General features: G+C 43.8%; 1 protein-coding gene across 6 annotated transcripts in view; it reads left to right on the top strand.

Moving 5' to 3' along the window:
- ABCB4 (ATP binding cassette subfamily B member 4) overlaps positions 1-19,518 on the top strand; it is a 69,856-nt gene that overhangs the window by 20,333 nt on the left and 30,005 nt on the right. For 5 of the 6 annotated variants that reach the window (XM_089315855.1, XM_070059858.2, XM_089315857.1 and 2 more), the window contains 6 exons: positions 729-842; positions 2,011-2,121; positions 2,314-2,439; positions 5,187-5,390; positions 5,731-5,901; positions 14,449-14,610. In XM_089315855.1, the coding sequence (XP_089171981.1) occupies positions 729-842; positions 2,011-2,121; positions 2,314-2,439; positions 5,187-5,390; positions 5,731-5,901; positions 14,449-14,610 (888 nt within the window). Of the gene's footprint in view, positions 1-728; positions 843-2,010; positions 2,122-2,313; positions 2,440-5,186; positions 5,391-5,730; positions 5,902-14,448; positions 14,611-19,518 lie in introns of those variants that run through there. The other variant, XM_089315858.1, reaches the window with a different exon arrangement.

A 19,518-nucleotide genomic window follows, 5' to 3' on the forward strand; every position in this document is an offset into this window, starting at 1 on the left:
GAAGGTGGACAATAATGCTGTGGGTTACGTAGGCCCAGAGTGGTGTCCACAGAGAAGGGAGCCCATGCAGAGCCCTGTGCATGGAGACTGGGGACTCGGTTGTGTTGACTTCATAACTTCTACTTCGGTGGAGATTATTATCTCTGTTATGAATAATGGGTAGATATTTAATATATGGATTCTAAGTACAAAAGTGTAACTATCTAAAAATTTGCTACACAAAAGTGTTTGTCTTCTTGTGTATTTTTCACTTACGTTACACTTGTGAGCTGTAAAATGTTGTGTGTATGAACATGGAAAGTACAGCTATTCTAAGGACTGTTCTGTAGAGCCTGTTGAATGCTGTGTATAATTCACGGTGAGCATTCTGTACAATTCCATGCGTGGATAGAGTAAGTCACATGGGAATGAATAACACTGATGGCAGGTGTTTCTATCTGGTGACATCAGCTTCAGAGTCAGCCAAATAATCTCCAAAGTTTTCCGACTTTATATGTTCAGGAGAAGAACAGCAGGTAGTTGGCAAATGAGACAAAAACCTTATTTTTGAGTTTGGAAAAACTCATTCAGGCAATGAAATGTTACATTAACTTTTGTAAAATTTGCCTTTTTACTAAATTTTTTAAAAGGATAAGCCTTTGTATAGTGTGTTTCACACGAATCATGTTTTAGATAATAATGAATGCCAGAAAGTAACCTACAACTTGTTCTCATGTTGTTTTGCTCAGGTCTTTTTTTCAATCCTAATTGGAGCTTTTAGTGTTGGTCAGGCTGCCCCGTGTATCGATGCTTTTGCCAATGCGAGAGGAGCAGCATATGCGATCTTCAGTATTATTGACAGCGTAAGTAACTTCTGATTTTCATGCTGGGAAGGTCTTTTTGACTTGGATAATTAAACCTGGCTTTAGGTGACATAGTTTTGAGTCAACTATATTCAATAATATATATAATATTATATATTCAGTAAAATACATTGAATACTATGAAATTTAATTATGTGAAATAAATGACCTCTTGGTAATGAGTGAAACAAAACACATCTTAATTTTCTGAAAGTTTATCTTTAGATAATATAATAACATTGATAGCATTTTGTAGAAAGACAACTGGTCTACTGTATTTTTTATTACTCTGGTATTTTATTTTTACTATTATTATTATCTAGAGCAAAGATGTTTCTTTTCCTAGGTTTTCTCTCTCATGTTGCAGCCAAGCTGAGAATATTATGCTTCCTATATAGCATGTGTGGGAGGTCCATTACACTATATAGCATGGGTGGGAGATCCATTACACTATATAGCATGGGTGGGAGGTCCATTACACTATTGGTGGGACCCAATTGGCAGTGTGTTTGCTGTGGTTTGTCCCCTCCCCAAGTTATCCCTGTATGTTTGATGTGATAAATTGAACTGGCTATAGGGGAAAAAAAATAGTTTAGACATACTAAAGCATTTTACAGTGACTATGCTGATGAAATGAAAGATACCTGAATAATTTTCAATTTAATTTTCGTGTTTCATTGACCAAGTCATGAAAAAATTGCTCAGCTTCCCAGTATGTTGAAAGTTTACATTGTTTCTAAATAATTTGCTGTAACCAGTCATTTAGTCAGTCTTCTCCAGCCAATCTCTTATATCTATTGTTTAGGATATTCAGTAAATGCTGAAATACTTGGCTGTATCAATTACAGCATATTTCTATAATTATCGTAGTTGTATAAATATGTGTACTTGACTATTTGGAAAGCTTATGAGGTTACACCAAAGGCTTACAATGAAATACTGTATGAAATGAAATGAATATTCCCTATGTACTTTCCAGGAAAAGACTGTTTTCTGAAAAGTAATGTTTCCTTAATACACACATGCACGTTCAGTCTTGGGTTCAGTCTTCTGTGAGGGAGATTGGGCTGTTCCAAATCTTGTTTTTGGAATTTGATGAATCATATTCCTTAAAAATGCAGTTGTTTTATTCTATGATGAAATAGTCATTGCATTTTGTTTTATTTAGAATCCTAAAATTGACAGTTTTTCAGAGAGAGGACACAAACCAGACAGCATCAAAGGGAATTTGGAGTTCAATGATGTTCATTTTTCTTATCCTTCTCGAGCTAATGTCAAGGTACTGTGATATTTAGAGAAATTCCTAATGCTGGTTGATTGATTAATCACCTTAAAGAATGAAGTTGCTATTATTTTGATATGTATGTGCTTTTTCCGCTGTGGATTATGTTCTCTTACTTGATTTTACAAATTTCAACTTGAGTAGATTTGCTCTCCCTTTTTATAAGAGTGCTTTTCTCCTTCCTTGCAGATCTTGAAGGGCCTCAACCTGAAGGTGCGGAGCGGGCAGACGGTGGCCCTGGTGGGGAGCAGCGGCTGTGGGAAGAGCACGACCGTCCAGCTGATGCAGAGACTCTATGACCCCACAGAGGGTACGGTAAGTGGGGAGAACGCAGGGCTCCACAGTGAGAAGTGGGTACAGATTGGTGTTTTGAAATAGGTTTCTCATATGAATCCAGTTTTGGCCAAAAGGGCTACAGAATTGCCACGTCTCTGGATGATGCCTGTTCCCCTGGGCTGGTTTCACAAATGTGGGCAGTCAAAACCCCAGGAGGTAGCCAGTGTTCTGTTACAAGCAAGGTTTTCATCACTCACTGAATTCTTGGAAAACAGCCATCCAGACCACCAAGGAGACTGCTTCCCATGAGTTACTGGGTTCGGTCAAACATCATGTGTAGCAATGGCTGACATCCTGATAATCAGGGTCATCAGATATCTTAGAACAGCAATTATATACATCAAAGACAAAGTGAGATAGTCTCAAGAAACTTCGGGAGACCTGGGGGACAGTCCTAATAGCTTCAGGTATATTTTGTGTTTTGGCTTTTTAAAAATTTCCTTGTAAATTTGGACTTTCAGAAAATTGCAGGCAGGGAACACACATTTACCTTCACTTGAATTTGCTGTTGGTTTACATTTTGACCCCTTGCATTATTACCCTGTTTCTTAATGACCTACACACCTTGACCCCAGCATTATTTTCTGAGAACGCCACTTCCTTACTGCACCACAAAACAGTGATCAAAATCAGTACATTTGACATTAATGCAGCACTAGTCCAGCAGTCTGTATTCAGAATTTCTTCAGTTGTCCTGACTTCAGCATACTGAGTTATCCTGATGTAAAAATGGTTTGTAACCCAACAATTGGGAAAAGAGATTATAAAGAAAAGAAAGCCAAAAACATAAAAAAAAAAAAGGCATTGGGATAAAACAAATTGTTCCAAAAGTGTGAAAGAATACAAAGTTTTCTAGGATATATTAAATGCTTTGTTTAGTTTGATAAAATTAATAAGAAATCTTGGGAAAATCTGATGTTATTTTTGTTACCCTCCTTTTAGGGGACTCCAAAGTTGGGTCCTTTGTCTGTTCACTATCATGAAGTCAGTTACAAAACCTAAGCTGAACATCAATAGCACAGACCAAAAACTGGAGAAGCTGCAGCTTTGTAGAAGGTTTCAAGAAAATAGGGCTTCACTTATTAACATATGCAAATGAAAGCAGATAGAAACTGTCACTTCACACTTACTACAGATGGATAATATAATTAAAACAATTAAAATGATTAAATCCGGTACTAGAAAGTGGCAATGTGGCCGGCGCCGCGGCTCACTAGGCTAATCCTCCACCTTGCGGCGCCGGCACACCGGGTTCTAGTCCTGGTCGGGGCGCCAGATTCTGTCCCGGTTGCCCCTCTTCCAGGCCAGCTCTCTGCTGTGGCCAGGGAGTGCAGTGGAGGATGGCCCAGGTGCTTGGGCCCTGCACCCCATGGGAGACCAGGAAAAGCACCTGGCTCCTGGCTCCTGCCATCGGATCAGCGCAGCGCGCTGGCCGCGGCGGCCATTGGAGGGTGAACCAATGGCAAAGGAAGACCTTTCTCTCTGTCTCTCTCTATCACTGTCCACTCTGCCTGTCAAAAAAATAAATAAATAAAAATAAAAATAAATAAATAAAAAATTTAAAAAAAGAAAGTGGCAATGAACCAGATAACTTACATATACCTAACAGCATTTTAAATTGCTAAAAAAAATTTTTTTAAAGATTTATTTATTTGTTCGAAGTCAGAGCCACGGAGAGAGAGGGAGAGAACTTCGATCCATTGGTTGATTCCCAAAATGACCACAACAGTAGGAGGTTGTGCCAGGCCAAAGCCAGGGGCATGGAACTTGATCCAAGTCTCCCACGTGGGTGTCAGTGGCCCAAGCACTTGGGCCTACTTCATTGCTTTTACAGGTTTATTAGCTGGGAACTGGACTGGAAATGGAGCAGCTGGGACTTGAACCAGCTCATATGGGATGCCGGCATCATAGGTAGCAGCTTAACCCACTGCACCACGACACCAGCCCCAAATTACTAAAATATTTTTAAAGAGTTGTGTATTCAATCTTTATTCAACAAGCAATAAATGGCTAGCAAACACCAGTCATTTTACAGTTAAGCAATTGGTATCAAAGGAGATAAAATAAATTACGTACTTCAGTTTGGTAATTCTCTACTTTTATAATGACTTATGATTCAAGCCAAATATCTAAGACATGGGAAGTGCCTAATTGTATATTAAATAACAAAACACTATAATGCCATCAAAATGATAGACTAGGTAGACAAGTATATCCTTTTATTCAAATTTAATACTGGTAATTAAAAATAATGGCCTGTTAAAAACATATGAGGTACTTCAAAAATTTCATGGAAAATGGAGTTAAATAATATTTATTTTGGTGCAAAAATGTTTAAAACCCAGGTATTTGAGGGATCTTCAAAAAGTTGCAAGGTGTTCAAAAAGTTCATGGAAAATTCACATTATGAGAAAGCTGCATGGATTTCAAAATTTTTTGCACTAAAATAAATTTATCTTAATTCCATTTTCCATGCACTTTTTGAAGTATCCTTGTATCACTCAAAATAGCTTATAGAGAAAAAACTATCTATGAAAAAATTTTGCCTAGGAAAATAAACATTTGAGAAGAGAACATAAACTTTTTTTTTATTCTTGCATGTTGCTGTTTATTTCTGATTGTTATTCCTAACTGCTGAAATACTAGCTAAGGCCCCCCCCCCTTTTTTTTAATGACAAATTAGATATCAGGTGGTTTAAGTGTTTAATGGGAAATATTTCTTTCAGATTAACATCGATGGGCAGGATATTAGGACCTTAAACGTGAGGTATCTGAGGGAAATTATTGGAGTGGTGAGTCAGGAGCCAGTGCTATTTTCTACCACGATTGCTGAAAATATTCGTTATGGCCGTGGGAATGTCACCATGGATGAGATCAAGCAAGCTGTCAAAGAAGCCAACGCCTATGAATTCATCATGAAATTGCCGCAGGTAAAGGCTCTGTTAATATGCTTGTCTTCAAAAATAGAATTCACCCTCCTGGGACTGAATTAATTCTTCAGAGTTCTGAAGTACGAGGTCATCCAAGGTTGCCAAGTAAGTCCCTGTAAGCATTCAGCTAGGGGTGTAGGGAGTAGTAGCCTGCTATCTGAATAATATATAACTTTACACAGAGTACGTGTCAGTAGTTCTTTATAACTTAGTGTTCGTTTCTTTACAATTTCTAATCAAGAGTCAAAATGAAGATGTCTTGTCTTCGCTCATTTATACATGCTCCCTAGTCCTGTTTTCATAAACTACCTCACGTGCTCTTTCGTGTTTTGTGTTGTAGAAATTCGACACTCTGGTTGGAGAGAGAGGGGCCCAGCTGAGCGGTGGGCAGAAACAGAGGATCGCCATTGCCCGTGCCCTGGTTCGCAACCCCAAGATCCTTCTGTTGGACGAGGCCACCTCAGCCTTGGACACAGAAAGTGAAGCAGAGGTGCAGGCGGCTCTGGACAAGGTGTGTGCTCTCTGCACCTGAAGGGCTGGCAACTGGAAACTTGGTTGGAAATGCTGGCCAGTGCTTCGGGAGTTGGGATTGAGAATCAGAAACACAAGGGCACGTGAAGCTCTCTCGTCCAGCTCTTCCAGTTTCTTCTTCCTCTCAGGCTGGGTTGTCTGCAGAGATGGGTAAATGGCTTGCTCTGTCCATGGTGCAGTGAGCCTGGATCCAGGCCTGTGCAGCAGCCATTTAGGTTTTTTTTTCTTGCATGTGAACAGTTGCTTTGGTCAAAAGTGGTTGTTGAAATATACAAAGAAAACTCTGGATATCTAGATACTGGTTCAACTAAAAAGCAGTTTGGGAAACTTTTTTTTTTTTTTTCATGAAAGTGAATTCTTTTTTGGGAATAGGGTTCGACTTGTGTGTGTGTTTAAGCATGCAAACAACTCATTTTTCTTTTCTCATTTGAGAAATAGAGATGGGGAGACTGCAAGCGAGTGAGCGAGCTAGCTCTGCCATCCGCTTGTTCACTCTCCAGATGCTTGGAACGGTAGGGCAGGGGCCAGAGCCGGGAGCTGGAAGCAAGGCAGGTCTTCCAACGGATGGCAGGGGCCTAGCTGCTTGAGCCATTGTCTCTGCCTTTCAGGGTCTGCATTAGCAGGAAACAGGAGTCAGGAGTCAGAGTTAGGAAGCAAACCCAGGCCCTCCAAGTGTTGGACATGGGCACACTAACTTCTAGACTAAAAGCTCATTCAACAACACACTTTAAGGACACTGAGCTCATGTGCCTGCCCCAGATATTTCTAAATTTCTCACTAGCATCTCTGCTAAGCAGAAGCTTCATAAGACGAACCTACCTTAGTATACTTTTAGGCCTAATACTAACCCTAACCCTGGTGCAGCTACGAGCTACCGTGTGCCACCTCCCAGGGTGCCAATTAGCGAGAAGCTGGACTTGGATGTGGAGCTAGGACACAAACCCAGCACTCCAATGAGGGATATGGCATCCCAACTGGCCAAACACATGCCCCTCATTTTAGACCTTTTAGAGTAAAATCAGGTAGGACAAGAGAGAGAGAGTTACCAAACAAGTAAGTTGATGAAAAGTCTCATGGTTCTCTTTGGTCAAGGTCTTCCCTCTTTTGGCTTTTACCTTTCTTCAGAGGTCTTTCCTTTTCTGGAAGACTTGGCCGTGTTGCCGCTGAGTAACTCAGCAGGCGTTGTGCCTGTAGAAATACAGGGCCCTTCTCATTTTGAATTTTTTCCATGTCGTTAGCGCAAGCTGAGCGACTCCTTGAAGACTGAGTTTGTTTCTGGGGCCTAAGAGCTACACCCTTAGTGTTCTTCAGGCCAGGCCTCTCTACTTCAACTCCAGTTGAAGCTACCTTCTCTCTCTAGCCAGTGCTGTAGCTGGGACTGCCTACGAGGCTCTGCCAGGAACCTCTCAGGGATTTTAGCTAAAAATCTTAGTCCAGCTGAGGTCCCCCAGTTCTGTGGCCACACCCACAGCTCTATAAGACCTTCTGCCCCCATGTCAGGGGAAGGTGGGCATCCTCATTGGCATCCCTGCCAGTGAGCTGCGATTCATTTCCCCAGCAGCAGCGGGGCCAGGCACTCCTAAGTGAACCCCCAGGTGAGGTTTGGGGACCTTTCCTGTGCTCTTTGCCACCATCCCTGAGAAGAGCCAGATGTGGGACAGGGGCTGTTGAAGGCTTTGCTAGCCCTGGATTTTCATCTCTCTGTGGGGAATGGTTGGGGTTATTCACCCAGTTGTTCCCAGGATGAACCTGGGCTCTCTAATTGGACCCCGGGGGTCTGGCGGGAGGAACCTGGCAGCTGGTATGGGCTGAGGGAGGTATGGCCACCTCAGCACCACCTCCCCATGTGGCCATCTTGTTGTCCTTGGAGGCCAGGAGTTGCAAGAAGGTCAGGAGGATTCCTGGGCCCAGAGTCTGTCTTTGCTGCGTCACTTGGGGGAGGGAGGCCTTCGTTGTTCGTGTATGTGGGGGTCCTAGGTGCGGGGCTGCACCCCTACAAGCAGGTGGTGGCTTCCATGGTCTTAATCTTGAATGTCTTTTGGGAGGTGTCTCCTGGCCCCGTGTCCAGGCCCTGTAGCAGCACAGTCATCCTTGGAAGAGGCGCTTTATGTTCTGGACATAGTCTTTCCCCTCAGAACCGACCCAGCACTGTTCAAAGCTGGCTGCTTCCCACCAAGATGCCATCGGGGCCTTGCCCTCTGCTGTTCCCCAGGCCTGCCTGTCTCTGGAGCGGTGGCTGCAGGTCTCTCAGCCCTCTGAGGCCCAGGTCACCACTGTGCTTGCCTTTGCTGCAGCTTTCCCAGGGCTCCAAGCAGGGACTTAAGAGGTTTTATGCAAGCTGGATGGGGAAGAGGACCATGGTCTGGGCCGTGAGGACTGTGGCATAGACGTGGTTCTGAGGGACTTGGCAGCAAGTGGATGTGTGTGGACTGTATGTTTCTAGAATCTTCCTGTGATCTGTACGTGGCTTCTAGAACATTCCTGTGACCTGTACGTGGCCTATAGCATTTTCTTGTGACTCAGTGTCTGGATCCTTGCAACTGTAAACTGCTTCTACAACCTCCCTGTGGCTTGTAAGTGGTTTCTACAACCTGTGACCCATAATCTGGGCACAGAGCTCTAAAGCTATTTCTGTCAGGGGCCAGTGTTTGTTTGAGAAGGTTCAGAGAGTGTGCTGGAGGCAGCTGGGTTTTGAGAGTTGTGCGTTTGTACATTTTCTTTGATCATTGTATCTTATTCCTTTTATTTTTCCAGTTTCACTCTTGCATTTTTTTTCTTGGCAAACATACCCTTTTATTCTTGACATGTAAAATTCTGGTTTCTCAGGGGTTTGTCAGAAGCATGGGGGACCACACCTAAACTCAAGTAAAACAAACAAACAAAAATTAAAACTTCAAAAAAGGTTTAAACTATTCTGCATCTTTGGCTGGGTCCAGCCTGTCACACCTGGATGTGGCAGTGTGGCTTGTAAGTCTCAGGTTTGGGCTTTTATATTTTTAAAAATTTCTTTCCATTTTATTTCAGAGGCAGAGAGAATCTTCTGTCTGCTGCTTGACTCCCCAGATGCCCTCAGGGGCTGGGCCAAGGGAAGCCAGGAGCTAGAAACTACTCAGGTCTCCCATGTGGGTGACAGGAACACAAGTACTCGAGCCATCTGTCATCCTCTGCCTCCCAGGGTGCACATTAGCAGGAAGCTAGAATTGGAGTGGGAGCCAGGACTCACACTCAGGCAGTCTACTGTGGGATACAGCTATCCCAAGAATGTCAGGGTTGCTAAGCCAAATGCCTTCCCCACAATTTCAGGTTTTGTAGCATATCAGGTATTAAAGGGGAAAAACAAAATAGTATGAGTTTGAAATTCAATAACCCTGGAAGTCTATATGTATGGTATCATCATTATGCAGCTTATATTTAACTTTCTGACGTATTTAAGGTGATTGTGTCCTTGCTGGGCTAATAAGGCATTAAAACACTTCTGGGCGCAGATGTCGGGGATCGCCTCTCCAATCGCACACATTCTTCAGATAACACACCCATTTCCCCAAAGTTACACAGTACAGCTCATCTGTGCTAGCAGCCTCTCACAGAAAGTTCCTGACTGTCCTTCCAGTTTCCACTCAGAATGTCCTCACCTCCTTTCCAGCAGTAGCCGACAGCCATTGCCTACAGCAGTGTCACACATTTTAGGTTTTTGTTAAAGTGGCAGCGCAGTCTGATGACTGATTTGCATTGTTGTTCTAAGATGAAAGTGATTCAGAACACAGTGTGTATTTCTCATAAACCTGTGGGTTGTCAGGGTAGTCCACCTATTGGTTTTGCTTGGCTTCTCTTCAGCTTATGAGCAGCCTGTCTGGAAAGTTCAAGGTGGCTTCCTACCGTGGCTGGAGTTGCTTATGGCTGCCTTCTCTTTTCTAGAAAGAGTAAACCCACTAAGAGGCAAAATTCATAATGGTTCATACTTGTATCTCTGTAACACTTAGTGCCTTGCACATAGTAAAGGCTAAATAAATACTCACTGAATTGAATATGATGTCTTACTCATTGAGAAAATAGGAGTGCATGTATGTTTTAAAAATTTAAGGGACTGATGCTGTGGCATAGTGGGTAAAGCTACCACCTGCAGTGCTGACATCCCATATGGGCGCCATTTCAAGTCCAGGCTTCTCTACTTCTGATCCAGCTTCCTGCTAATGTGCCTGGGAAAGCAGTGGAAGACGGCCCAATTCCTTGGGCCCCTGTACCCATGTGGGAGACCCAGAGGAAACTGCTAGCTTCAGATCAGCACAGCTTCAGCCGTTGCAGCCATTTGGGGAGTGAACCAAATGATGGAAGATCTCTCTCTCTTTCTGCCTCTCTGTAACTCTCCCTTTCAAATAAATAAATTAATCTTTTAAAAAATGTTAATTACTGCATTAGCTTTTGATGAATAGATAGCAGCTGCTTGTCTCAAAATGAGTAGTAAGTTGTTCCATGTAAGATCTTACAGAAGAATCAGTAGTAGATTTGGTATTTTGATCTTTTTTTTTTAAAGATTTTTTAAAAATTTATTTGAGAGGTAAAGTTACATACAGTGAGAGGGAGAGACAGAGAGAAAGGTCTTCCATCCGCTGGTTCACTCCCCAAATGTCTGCAATGACTAGAGCTGCGCCGATCCGGAGCCAGGAGGTTCTTCCAGGTCTCCCACGTGGGTGCAGGGGCCCAAGGACTTGGGCCATCTTCTACTGGTTTCCTAGGCCATAGCAGAGAGCTGGATGGGAAGAGGATCAGCCGGGACTAGAATTGGCACCCATATGGGATGCTGGCGCCACAGGCGGAGGATTAACCTGCGCCACAGCGCCGGCCCTGGTATTTTGATCTTTTTAGAGAAAGCCATTAATTTCAAAGATTGATACCAACATACACATATGTTCACAGTGTTACCATTCTACAGGGATAAGAAAAGAACCAAGGGGTAGGTATAGTTTCTCAATGGGTTAAGCCTCTTGGGATACCTGCATCCATATGGGTGCCAGGACTCGCTACTCCGCTTCTGATCCAGCTCCCTGCTAATGCATTTGAGAAGGCAGTGGATAATTTCTTAAGTAGTTGGGATTCTGCCACTCAAGTAGGAGAGCTAGCTGGAGTTCTCACTCCTGACCACTGCTTGGTCCAGACCAGGCTGTCACAGGCATCTTTCACTGTCAAAAAAAAAAAAAAAAAGTCTTAAAAAGGAACTACAAGATGGCTTCCATGGTTATTTACACAAAGACACAGAGGGTTTCATTTTTCTGCTGTCTCACCAGAGTTCTAGAAAGGCTAATGGGTTCATACTCCCTTTGTGTAAGTCTGCCTTTCATCCTTGGGTATGGAAACCACACAGAAAGTTCTTAACAGTTGTTGTCCTTGAGTCTAGGATATTTGTTGGCCAATATCTTGTCATCACTGGGGTATCCAAGAGCTCTGAAAAAAAAAAAAATAGTGCTTTGTATCCAGGCTCTGTTTTGGCTAACTTTACTTGGCCATGGATGACAGTTGCTAATTTTTAAATTCAAAAGCATATTTTATTTCTCTGAATACCAGTCATTCACTCACAAGTCTGATTTCTGTTTTTTTTTTTTTTTTTTTTTTTTTAAGATTTATTTATTTGAAAGTCACAGACAGCGAGAAATAGAGTGAGAGGTCGTCTACCACTGACTGCTTCACTGCCCAAGTGGCTGCAATGGCCGTAGTTAAGGCAAGAGAAGCCAGGAGCTTCATTCAGGTCTCCTATGTGGGTGGCAGGCACCCGAGCACTTGGGCCATCTGCTGCTACTTTTCCCAGACCATTAGGAGGGAGCTGGATTGGAAATGGAGCAGCCAGGACACAAACCTGTGCCCATAGGGAGGTGACATTGCAGGTGGCAGCTTTACCTACTGTGCCACAGTGCTGGCCCCAACAAGTCTGGTTTTAGTCCTTCTGCTTTGATCTGTTGTCATAGCATCAACCTATATTAGAATGGTAGCAGTCACTGTTAGCAACTAATTAGTGTCATGAATATAATTGACCACATTATTTCTTATAGGCCTTATCATATGTGGACTAAGCCGTGCATTTTCCATATTAATAAATACTTCTGAATATTTATTTTGGGCTAATATATTAGATTTTATTTTTTATTTTATTTTATTTTTTGACAGAGTGGACAGTAAGAGAGAGAAAGGTCTTCCTTTTCCATTGGTTCACCCCACAGTGGCCCCTGCGGCTGGCATACCGCACTGATCCAAAGCCAGGAGCCAGGTGCTTCTCCTGGTGTCCAATGCGGGTACAGGGCCCAAGTACTTGGTCCATCCTCCACTGCCTTCCTGGGCCACAGCAGAGAGCTGGACTGGAAGAGGAGCAACCAGGACAGAATCTGGATCCCAATCGGGACTAGAACCCGGGGTGCCGGTGCTGCAGGTGGAGGATTAGCCTAGTGAGCCATGACGCTGGCCAATATATTAGATTTTAAAAGCAAATAATAATCTTAAGTGTTTTCCAAGAAAAATATGTTCTACTCTTTCTTTTGTTAGGATTTTACTTATTGATTTACTTAAATATTATTTATTTATCTGGATTTATTTTAGTGTAAGGGGTGAAGTGGAAAGAACACTTTTTTTTTAGTGGTTTCACATTGTCTTAGTATAATTTATTATATAATCTGTCTTTTCCTTATTGATCAACAATACTGTATCGTGGACTAAATTCTGAAATGTTTTATTGTCTGTAGGTTCTCTTTTTCTCATTGAGCAAATTGCCCCTTCGTATACTACCTTCCCCTCTCTTAATTGTTGCAGGTTTTATGTTTTGCTCGCTGAGATATTGCCCTATCATCAATTTCTTTCTCAGATAATTGAGATATAAATCACATACTATAAGATTCATCCTTTAAAATGCACAATTTAATAATTTTTAGTGTAGTCACAAGATTGTTCTACCATCCCTATCTAATTTCAGAATACTTTCACCACCCTATAAGAAAGCAGTCACTCCTCATTCCACCCTCACTCCAATCCTTGGAAACCTCCGATTTGCTTCTGTCTCTATAGATTTGCTTATTGTAGACATTTCCTGTAAATGGGAGCATGGAATGTGTGGCCCTTTGTGACCATGTTTTCAGGATCATGCATGTGGTAAGATGCTTCACACCCATTGATTTTTATGGCCCAACAGAGTTCCATTGTATGGTTATGCCACATTTTGGTTTTTCTACTCATCAATTGATGCACATTTGGATTGTTTCCTCTTTGACCTATTATGAATCTAGCCTTTCATTTTTAATTAGGTGTTAACTACTAAAGTGAATAACCATCCCATGACTTGATTTTATTGTCTTAGAGTAGAATTGTTCTTAAGATGCTGTTGGCCTAATAGGGTTAATGAGTATCAGAAATAGTACCTTCTGTTAATGACATAGTACTCAAAATTTGATGGGCATTATTCAGAGTTTAAATGCCCATTCATAAATCCATCCATCCACCGTGAGACCACCAAATTCCTCAGAGGGGAGATTTGCAGCTTTGGAATTCATGAAAATCACCAGATGCACTGCTGCTGCTTTTTTTTTTTTTTTTTTTAAGAGTATTTATTTCAAAGAGTTACACAGAAAGAGAAGGATAGGCAGAGATGGAGGTCTTCCATCTGCCAGTTCACTCCCCAATTGGCCACAACGGCCAGAGCTGTGCCCATCTGAGGCCAGGAGCCAGGAGCTTCCTCTGGGTCTCCCACAGGGGTGCAGAGGCGCAAGGACTTGGGCCATCTTCCACTGCTTTCCCAGGCCACAGCAGAGAGCTGGATCAAAAGTGGAGCAGCCAGGACACAAACTGGCACCCACATGGGATGCCGGCCCCTAGAGGTGCTTCTTCAAGAGCAAAGTTTCCAGCCCCACTGCACTCCAGAGATGCTGGTTCAGGGGGTTTTGGAGCCGTAATTTGAAAGCTGCTGATCTGGAGGTGTGCGTTCACCCTGCCTGCCTGCATGCAGTCCATCACAATGGCAGCCAGGGTGAGGCACTTCCAGAGGAAGCCCACTTAGGCTCTGGAGGAGGCTGTCAGGTGGCAGTGGCTTCCTGAGATGTTTCTGCCAGTCTGTAACGTACCCTGTGGCTCGAGCTCCTCAGACACGTGTGTGAACACTCTACAAAGGTTAAACCTTTGCTTGTTTTTCTGGAATAAATAAACGCTGACATTGCTGTCATGTGAGCTTTTGGCCTCATAGGACAAGTGAATATCAGAAAGAGTGGCCCCTGCTGATGACATAATAAGAATTAAACCTTGGTTTTCTTAACATTGACCATATACTGCCAGAATATTCTGTCCTCACACTGAGAGGCCTTGGTTGCCTGTCTGGTCCAGAACTCAAGTTTGCCTTTCATCCCTCACAGAGAGTGATGTCTTTGCTCCAGACCCAGAGATAGCTGGAGTGTAAACAGCCACGCACCACCTGCACGCAAGTGCGCCCTGTGTGTGTGAAGTGGTAGTGTGTCAGTTCCGCAACCCTGATACCCCCTGGTTGTGTCCCTCCCCGCTCTAGGCCAGGGAAGGCCGCACCACCATTGTGATAGCACACCGGCTGTCTACCGTCCGAAACGCCGATGTCATTGCCGGGTTGGAGGATGGCGTTGTCGTGGAACAAGGAAGCCACAGCGAGCTGATGAAGAAGGAAGGCGTGTACTTCAAACTCGTCACCATGCAGGTATCTGCTTCCTGGCCCTGTCTTCTGTCTCCTCCTGATACAGCATTCTGTAAATGATGAAAATAAAGGCCGCCAGGGCCAGGCTGAGAAACGGACACTTCAGGAAGATGCCCGAGAGTCGAAATTGGAGACTAATTCAGAACCCATGGAAGAGGGAAGGGGGCGGAAAATCAGGTGCCAAAGGTGGCATGAGGCCGGCGCCGCGGCTCACTAGGCTAATCCTCCGCCTAGCGGCGCCGGCACACCGGGTTCTAGTCCCGGTTGGAGCGCCGGATTCTGTCCCGGTTGCCCCTCTTCCAGGCCAGCTCTCTGCTGTGGCCAGGCAATGCAGTGGAGGATGGCCCAGGTGCTTGGGCCCTGCACCCCATGGGAGACCAGGAAAAGCACCTGGCTCCTGGCTCCTGCCATCGGATCAGCACGGTGCGCCGGCCGCAGCGCGCCGACCGTGGCGGCCATTGGAGGGTGAACCAACGGCAAAGGAAGACCTTTCTCTCTGTCTCTCTCTCTCACTGTCCACTCTGCCTGTCAAAAAATAAAATAAAAAAAATAAAAAAATAAAAAAAAGAAAGGTGGCATGAATGCATTCCTTAGGACAGGGCTCCTTTTTCTTTTTTTTGTTTGACAGAAGGACAGAGCTTCTTAATTGCCTGTGGAATATGTTCAGAGTAACAGGCCCTTCCAGCCTGAGGTTAGGGATGATGCTAGGATGGCTAGTGGTAGGAGAGGGCCCAAGTGCCTTAAAATTTCTCTCGTAATGATCCTGATAATGTTGTACCTGAGCAAGTGCAAACAAAGGAGCACCACTTACTGAACAACTCGATGGTCCTTTATTGCTGGTGGTGGAGATCGGGCTCATGACCTAAAGAACTCTCGACCCCAAAACCCAAAGCAACAGGACTTATAAAGGCAAAAACCACAAAAAAAAACAAGAGGAAGAATACATGGTTGTTAGGACCAGGGGGAGTACATGGTTACTAGGGCAAGCTGACCTAAAGCCTATACGAAACTATTATTAATTATAATCTTAACAATACCAGTTATAATCTTGACATTATTCCAGGTATTGGCCTAAATCATATGTGAGACATAGACAAATTACAGTTTTATCATTAACCTAGGTGCAGCCTTTCTGTCTTTCAGCTTGAGCAATCATGCTAGGGGCTTTCTATGCTTTGCCAAGTGTATTGCAGTGGACTGCTATTGTCCGAGCATTGTAGGTCCTAGTTTCAGACCAGAGACCCACGGGGTGGGGGTGCTTTCTCAAGATGGAGTCTCAAGTGCTCCAAAATGGAGTCCCTGCTGTCCAGGTGTTACTTCAGTAAGAACAATGGCAAGATTTGTGGCCCTAGGAAGTGAGTAGCTGGGTTGTCTTAAAAATCATTCATTCTAGTTTAGTTCCTAAACCATGCTACATGGATAATAATTTATCTTATTAGTACATAAGATATTTTATTGTTTCTTATGGAATAAATAACCTAAAAATATTTTCTGAACAGGATTCTTAAAGATTTGTAAAAGCATATTTGCTTTGATATAATTAATTATAAATTATGTGCATACTTATTTTTGTTCTTAACATTTCAGATACACATCATTAAAATATTCACAGCTTTGCAGTCTGTTTTACTAGTGTGTGACATCAGTCATTTCTCTGAAGTTGGCTACTTAGTTTGTTTCCAGTATTTCTTCTAAACAATGCCACTGTGGCTCATGGGGTCAAGAGTTTAAGTCAAAAATGATCTTGTTTTCTGACAAGGAGGCTAGCTCCTGTGAGCCTCAGTGTCCACATTTGCATTATTAAACCCACCAGGAGAGTTAGGAGCAGACACTGGGATGCACGAAAAAAAGTTGCTGAAATATGTGAAACAGTCCATGTTGTTGCTTATTATATCAGTCCAGTGCCACAATGGCAATATTTGGAATACATAATTAGAATCCTGGCACTATTTAGAATCCATCATATATACTGACATGTATCAGTAAAGTGGTTATGTTTTTAGAAAGGACTTGATACAAAATAAATGCATGAGAGACAGTAGTTACTAGTGTGTGCAAACTCCCCGAAGTCAGAATGCCTGATGATAGGAAGCTGTGTGACTCGGGCTTGTCTCTGCCAGAGCATTCTCCAGCAGGAGGGGTCATCATGCTGTCTGTGCCAGCTGTTTCCCCTGGCCTAGTCACTCTTGGGGGTCTTTATCCTCTCATCAGCTCAAGTATCTAGAGAGTTACTTTAAATCCCTTTCAGTTTCCCTTCATGAGAGGTTGCCAAGGCTCTGTGATTTTGCCTGTGTTGCCATGTTGGATCCTCACGTGAGGCACCTTCTTTCTCCCTTGGCGGTCCTGTTGCTGTGTCCCATGTGAGCAAGCAGATGTGGGCAGTGACCTTTCAGACTCATTCCCTGAGCCTTATTTCCTAGGAAAAATTTAATGTTTGAAGCTGGAATAGTGGCCTGATGTGATAGAAAAGGCCTGCCACCAACCAGGCAGTAACTGTGGGAAGGTTTCTAAGCAGATTGGGGTTTGTTGTCCTCACTTCTTCACGTGATCTCTTATATTTCTGCCAGCTGTGGCATTCATGAAGCTTGGGCTTCGGGTTAGTTTTAAAAATATTTATTTATTTTTAAAGATTTATTTGTTTATTTGAAAGGCAGAGTTAGAGAGAGAGAGAGAGAGAGGTCGTCTACCCCCTGGTTCACTCCCCAGATGGCCACAATGGCTGGAGCTCTGCCGATCTGAAGCCAGGAACCAGGAGCTTATTCCAAGCTTCCCATGCAGGTGCAGGGGCCCAAGGACTTGGGCCATCTTCTACTGGTTTCCTAGGCCATAGCGGAGAGCTGGATCAGAAGTACCCAGGACTCAAACCAGCACCCACATGGGATGCCGGCTATGCAGGCAACAGCTTTACCTGCTATGCCACAGCGCTGGCCCCTAAAAATACATATATTTATATGTTTTCATATATATATATATACACATATACATGTGTGTGTGTGTGAGAGAGAGACAGACAGACAGAGATTGATTGATTTCCCATCTGGTAGTTACCCCCCAGTTAGCTGGGGCTAGGCTAGGCTGAAGCCAGGAGCCCAGAACTTAATCCAGGTCTCCCATGAGAGTGGCAGGGATCCAAGTATGTGTGCCATCACCTGCTCCTCCCAGGGTGCACCTCTTCAGGAAGCTAGAATTGGAAATGAAGCCATGACTTGAATTCACACATCGATACATGTTGCTGATGTCTCAAGTGTCATCTTACGCACTATACCAAAAGCCTACCCCTCTAATCTAGTTTTAATTCTATCTTAGTTTGGTTTCTTAAAAATACTTACCAGTGTTTCTCAATTACATGAGCTCTTGGCTTTTAATTGTTTCTTTAATGTATTTTAATTTTTCTGTTTGTTAAAAAATAAGATAATTACATTTAACAATATGAATCTTTCTTTTAAAGTCAGAGTTACACATAGAGAGAAGGAGAGGCAGAGAGCCAGCGAGTGAGGTTTTCCATCTGCTGGTTCACTCCCAATTGGCCGTAACTGCTGGAGCCGTGCTGATCCGGAGCCAGGAGCCTCTTCCAGGTCTCCCACGCAGGTGCAGGGCCCCAAGGACTTGGGCCATCCTCTACTGCTTTCCCAGGCCATTGCAGAGAGCTGGGTTGGAAGTGGAATAGCTGGGGCATGAACCAGTGCCCGTATGGGATGCCGGCATTGCAGGTGGTGGCTTTACCTGCTACACTGCATCACTGGCCCTGGTTGTCTTAGTTTTGTTTTGTTTTTTAAGATTTTATTTATTTATTTGAGAGGTAGAGTTACAGAGGGAGAGACCATTCTTCCTTCTGCTGGTTCACTCCCCATATGGCTGCAATGGCCAGAGCTGTGTCAATCTGAAGCCAGGAGCCAGGAGCTTCTTCTAGGTCTCCCATGTGGATGCAGGGGCCCAAGGAGTTGGGCCATCTTCTACTGCTTTCACAGTCCATAGCAGAGAGCTGAATCGGAAGAGGGGCAGCCAAGACTAGAACTGATGCCCATATGGGATGCTGGTACCACAAGCAGAGGACTAATCTACTGCGCCACGGCGTCGGCCCCGGTTGTTTTACTTTTTGCAATTAAACTTGATCCAGCTGAAATATATGTAGGCATAGAAATAAGGGCTATTGGCTTCAACTATATCCTTTTCATTCCTGGCTTTTGAGCTTACGAGCTGTTCAGCTAAAGCCTCTTTTACCAGCTAAATGAGTGCCTTGAGTCAGGTACAGAAAAATATGAGAGAAACAGGTCACGTTCCTTTGGCAATAGAAGGGAGATAAAATCTGAATTGCTTGTTGGAAGAACTGTCCATTGAGATGAATCTCCTGATAGCATGGAGATGACAAAAGGAGGAAAAGTAAGAGGAGGCCTCATGAGAGGTGGCCCAGTTTGACTTCTCTAAGTCAGATTTTGAGGGCTCCAGGCTTCAGCAGCTGGGTGGTCTTTGAGCTGCTCTCGGGATCTGTTAGCGGTGTGAGCATAGATGGAAGTTAGAATGGAGGTCAGCAGTTACACTGTCTTTCGCCTAGGTTGGGTTTTGGTTATGAATGTTATCAAGTGGTTTCAGAATCTGCAAGTAAAGAAGTCTGCTAGGCAGAACATGTCCTAGCAGCAAGGTCCAAGGCAACATGTAGACTCGCGGATGGCGCTTGTGTTCTGCCAAGCGTTGAAAGCACAACCAGAGAGCTAAGATCAGGCAGTAAACAGACATCACTTCAGAGTCTGTGTGTGCAGTGAGACACGAGCCACAACACTGGATCTGGGGCAGGACCTGACAGGGAGACCAGGAACAAGAGAGTGCTGCCGCGACTGAGGTCCTGGATCAGCCCTTGAGGTTTACCTAAATGTGTGGACGAGAACACGCAGGCAGCCAACAGGGACAGACCTA

This window comes from Oryctolagus cuniculus, chromosome 16 (assembly GCF_051225735.1).
Source record: "Oryctolagus cuniculus isolate XC-2025 breed Fujian yellow rabbit chromosome 16, ASM5122573v1, whole genome shotgun sequence".
NCBI classification, from domain to species: domain Eukaryota; kingdom Metazoa; phylum Chordata; class Mammalia; order Lagomorpha; family Leporidae; genus Oryctolagus; species Oryctolagus cuniculus.